Source organism: Ursus maritimus, unplaced genomic scaffold (genome assembly GCF_017311325.1).
Source record: "Ursus maritimus isolate PB19 unplaced genomic scaffold, ASM1731132v1 scaffold_14, whole genome shotgun sequence".
NCBI classification, from domain to species: Eukaryota; Metazoa; Chordata; class Mammalia; order Carnivora; family Ursidae; genus Ursus; species Ursus maritimus.
Window position 1 is genome coordinate 59,600,563 of NW_024423786.1, and position 4,327 is coordinate 59,604,889.

The 4,327-nt window shown below is 66.5% G+C and overlaps 1 protein-coding gene across 1 annotated transcript in view; it reads right to left on the bottom strand.

Annotated features, from left to right (window-relative positions):
* Nucleotides 1–254: 254 nt before the first annotated feature.
* MINK1 (misshapen like kinase 1) overlaps nucleotides 255–4,327 on the bottom strand; it is a 43,034-nt gene continuing 38,961 nt past the window's right edge. Inside the window, exons 23-36 of the mRNA XM_040628318.1 lie at nucleotides 4,126–4,311; nucleotides 3,912–4,039; nucleotides 3,398–3,558; nucleotides 3,027–3,129; nucleotides 2,805–2,942; nucleotides 2,598–2,706; nucleotides 2,229–2,396; nucleotides 1,961–2,104; nucleotides 1,712–1,846; nucleotides 1,492–1,592; nucleotides 1,258–1,407; nucleotides 1,013–1,172; nucleotides 798–937; nucleotides 255–495 (exon numbers count right to left, since the gene is read on the bottom strand). Of these exons, the coding sequence (XP_040484252.1) occupies nucleotides 412–495; nucleotides 798–937; nucleotides 1,013–1,172; nucleotides 1,258–1,407; nucleotides 1,492–1,592; nucleotides 1,712–1,846; nucleotides 1,961–2,104; nucleotides 2,229–2,396; nucleotides 2,598–2,706; nucleotides 2,805–2,942; nucleotides 3,027–3,129; nucleotides 3,398–3,558; nucleotides 3,912–4,039; nucleotides 4,126–4,311 (1,907 nt within the window). The 3' untranslated portion in view covers nucleotides 255–411. The remainder of the gene's footprint in view (nucleotides 496–797; nucleotides 938–1,012; nucleotides 1,173–1,257; nucleotides 1,408–1,491; nucleotides 1,593–1,711; nucleotides 1,847–1,960; nucleotides 2,105–2,228; nucleotides 2,397–2,597; nucleotides 2,707–2,804; nucleotides 2,943–3,026; nucleotides 3,130–3,397; nucleotides 3,559–3,911; nucleotides 4,040–4,125; nucleotides 4,312–4,327) is intronic.

Below are 4,327 nucleotides of genomic sequence, written 5' to 3' on the forward strand. Positions count from 1 at the left end.
CCCCCCTGAAACCTAGGGCCCAGTGCCCCCCCCCCCCCCGGGGTCTGGTACATTCAAGGGGGGAGCCGGCTCCCCTGACGTGCAAATGAAGGGGCCCAGGGCCCTGCCTGGTCAGCAGCAGTGGGGTACGGGGTCCACGCCCCAAGCACTCTCCTCTGAAGTGGAGAAAAGAGGGGTGGGGCTCGGCCCTCTTGATTCCTGGTAAGGGGATGCTGTGCCTCTCCCTGGAATTGGGACAGGCACAGTTTTGGGGAGAACGTGGAAACAGGATGGTCACGTGATCACGAAAGCATCGGGGTCAGAGGTCACGTTCCCAGCAGGCTCCAGTGAATCAAACCAGTCAAAGCAAAAGCCCAGGGAGGGGAGAAAAGGGCGGCCTGGGGGGGGTCTGGCTGTGGGGCGGCTGTCCCATCACCAGTTCATGATGCAGTTACGGTTCAGCGTCATGAAGTACACTTGACTGCTACCCCCGGAGCGGACCGAGGCGAAAAACACCTGTGGGGTAGAAGAGGACGTCACCGAGGGGGGGCGGGGGGGTCTGGGTTAACTGGGAACGTGAGAGAGGGAAGAGCTAGAAACTGCAGAATGTGTTTCTTAGAGCGCCCCCCACCCCAGGGGCAGAGATGCTTGGGGAGAGGGCAGCCACAGACCTCCAGGTGCAGTCGGGGGGTGGGGTGTCTCAGACTGAAGGTGAAGGAAGGGCAGGCTGTGCCCCCAGGACCCCCTCCCCCCCCCCCCATCCATCAGGGGACCTAGGGCCGCGGAGCCAGCCCCGGGCAGGACAGGGGCCTCCCCACCTTGTCGTTCCGCTCGCACAGGAACTTGAGCCTCTGGGCCCGTTTGTGCATGAAGACTCCGTCCAGGTGGCCTGTCTCCACTGAGCGGATCTCAATGGCTTTCTCGCCCCAGCCCATGATCTGGTTGGAGCAGATGTAGGCTGGGGGAGAAGGGGAGGGGGGCCGTGAGCGGGCTGCAGCTCCGGCAGCGGCGAGGGGGCGGGCGCCTCACTCACCCACAGAGGTGGGCATCTCTCCCCACTGCAGCACCACATCCTTAATGATCCGCCCGTAGGTGTTGACGTAGACGCCCTCGTCCTCGTAGCACAGCAGCATCTCCATGCCGTCGGTGTTGGGGAGGAAGATGATGGCGTGGGGCGTGATCTGGCTCTGGATCTGGGGACGAGAGGGCGGGCTGCAGGCCGGCACCCAGACCCCGGGGCTGGTGGCCGCGCTCCGCTCGAAGCCCCGCCCAGCTTACGTGCACGGGGATGTAGATGTCGTAGCTGTTCCCCGAGTCCACGTCCACGGCGTGGAAGCCGGCGCTGGAGCCGTAGATGACCTTGAGCCGCTGACCCTCCTCCACTGTCAGGTCGACCAGCAGAGGGCGGTGAGGGAGGTCGGCGAAGGACTGCGGAGGGGAGAGGGGCTCAGGGGACGCGGCCGGGGTTGCTGGGCCGGCGCTGGGCAGGTGGGGGGCTGCAGCTGGGGCTACCTTGAAGGCCATGAACTTGTGGTAGGGCTTGGGGGCCCAGGCGTACACCTCCACGGAGCTCTTCAGGGCGATGACCAGGAACTTAATGCGCTCGTATTTCACTGGGGGCGCGAGGGGGGGGGGGCACAAGCGTGTCACCGAGCGCCAATTCCCGTCGCCCAGCCTCTGGCTCTGAGGCTCAGCCCTGCAGCCCAGACCCCCTGCAGTGACCTCCTCTCACCCACGCGGTAGTGCCCGCAGCCCTCCATGTCCCCCACGGTGGTCCAGCCCTGCTTCTTCTCCACTTCCGGGTCATTGTGCAGAATCTTGTTCCGGAGCCAAGACAGGTAATACACCCGTAATTTGTTCCTTTTCCCTGCGGGCCGGACACACAGACCCTCACTGGAGGTCCGCCCCGGCCTCCCGCCCGCCTCCGCCCTCCGTGGTCCGCAGCCCCGCCTCCTCCCGGGCCGCCCCGCCCCCCGCGTACCTGAGATGGTGATGAGCAAGTTGAGCCCCTCCAGCACGTCCATCTGCTGGAAGCGCCGCCGCCCGATGAGCCCGTACACCTTGCCCTGCCCGCTTCGATCCAGCAGCATCAGGCCGTTCTCCGTGCCCACCAGCAAGTTGACGCCTGCAGCAGGAGGCGGCCAGGTCACCCAGCCCGGTCCCCGCAGCCCGCCCCCGCCTGACCGGGAGCACAGGGCACACCACACCCCGCTCCTCCCCTCGCACCCCCGCCACGGCGCCAGGCTCACCCCAGAGGGCCGCACAGAGAATCTCTGAATTGAACCGCTTCTTGTACTTCCGAATCTCGGGGGTCTCACTGTGGGCGCGGGTGTTGGTGGGGTTCACGTTGACCACGGAGCCTTTCCGCACGTCGTACTGGAGCTGGTCCAGCCGGCCGCCCTCTCCCCCAACCAGGGCTGCGGGAAAGAGAGCAGGGAGAGGAGAGCTGCAGCCCTCTCCCCCACCCCTCCTCACCCCCACCCCTGCAGTTGGTGGAGGGTGCCTCTGAGTACTCAGCATGACAGGAGGAGGGTAGAGAAAGGAGGAGGTGCAGGGAGGGGTGGACACGGAGCAAAATCCCCAGCCTCAGGTGCCTTTTCTGCCTCCGTGGCCCTCACCTGTGATGGGGATCGTGTCCCCGCTGCCTCCGGGCTGGTAGAGCCCCAGGTCCACAAACATCGTGAATGAGCTCTTGCCAGGGGCCTTCACCAGCCCACGAGACTGGTACTGCAGGAGCGGGCAGCGATCAGGCGAATACTCGAGACCCAGGCCCCCGGCACCCCTGCCCGCTGCCCCACAGCTCGGGGCCGCATGTGCCCACTTACGTCGCTGCCGCCGTCCTTCGAGGGGGGGCTCTGGCCTTTGCCACTCTCGGTGGGCGAGTGGCTGGGCTGGACGACGTCTGGAAGGTTGGTGTAGCCGTTGCTGTCCGCGTGTAGCAGGCTGCGCTCCTCTTCCGGGGTCTAAGGGACAGAGGAAAGGCAGCCAGTGCCGGCGTGGAGGACGGGGCACAGCAGGAGCTTGGAATAAGGTGGGGGCGCACTCACGCGCTGGACCACCATGGTGCCGCCCCCATAGGGGGTCTGGGTGCCGGCTATCTCCTCCACGTCGTGGACCACCATGGTGCTGACGCTGTCCGTGTCTCCGTCACTGCCGTGGGAGAGAAGACGGCTGTCAGCCCCAGGTCCCGCCCACCGAGGGGCGCAGACGGAGAGGGAGGACCAGTGCTCTCCCCTCCACTGGACGCTGCCCCGCTGTGGGGGGAGGGGTGCCGTGTGCTGGCTCCTGGGGGAGGCCCGGGGACACCAGCCCGGACCCCGTGCTCTAGAGAAGGGAAGGGGAACCTGACCAGCAGTGATAGCCAGGGTCCCCCAGCTAGGAGAGGGAAAGCCTGCCCTTCCCCAGGGCACCCCCATACCGGGCTCCGGGGGTATCTCTGCTCCCCTCGGAGGGCTCGCCGTTGCTCTCCTCCTCATCCTCACTGCTTTCCACCTCCTCGCTGGAGGACGAGTAGTCCATGGCCTTCTTGGGAGGCCGCGGGGCCTCGTCCAGGGCTCGCTCTTTCAACAGCACAAAATCCTGGAGGGTGGGGGGGGATGAATGAGGAGGGGAGAATGGGGAGGGAGGAAGCGGGTACAAAGGGAGCCAGAAGGAGAAGGGGCAGGCAACAGGGGGCTCCCAAGCAGGCCTTCTCACTGACCTCACCGATGGCGCGCTTATAGCTCTGGGAGAGGCCGCAGGGATGGAAAAGCAGCCAGGAGAGCAGGAAAGAGGTGAAGACAGGTCAGGAGCCGAGAAGTGCAGCCCGCAGCCCCTTTGCACGAGGTTCTAGAGGGCCCAGCTCCAGCACCAGGCTCCTGGGGGCTCCGAGGCCCCAAGCCCCCCCCTTGCCCCGGGAGCAGATGCGGCCACAGCTGCCACCGGTGACTTACTGCGGGCCGGCCTGGTCGCGAACGGTGGTCCTCAGGCTTGGCTTTGTTCCCGGGGGAGAGCACGGGGGAGCTCTCCAGTTTGGAGGAGGCTGGGTCAGGCAGGGTAGGAGAAGGGAGGTCATGGACAGCTGGTCACCCTCAGTGACCCTGGAGCTCCACAGCCAACCGTCCCCGACCCGGCCCCGAGACAGCATCCCAGAGCAGGCCTGCCTACCTCCCACGCGGTTCCGCTCCAGTGAGCCGGCCTGCGGGAGGTGCCCGTGAGACGGGAGGGCACCTTCGGGGCGCTCCCAGCCAGGGTCGCTCCTCCTGAGGTCGGGGTTGCTGTGGGAGGGCAGAGGCAGGTCAGGGAGGCCGGTGCCCCCCTCCAGCATGGAGCTGCAGCGCAGAGAGGGGAACCACCACCTGGGGGGGGG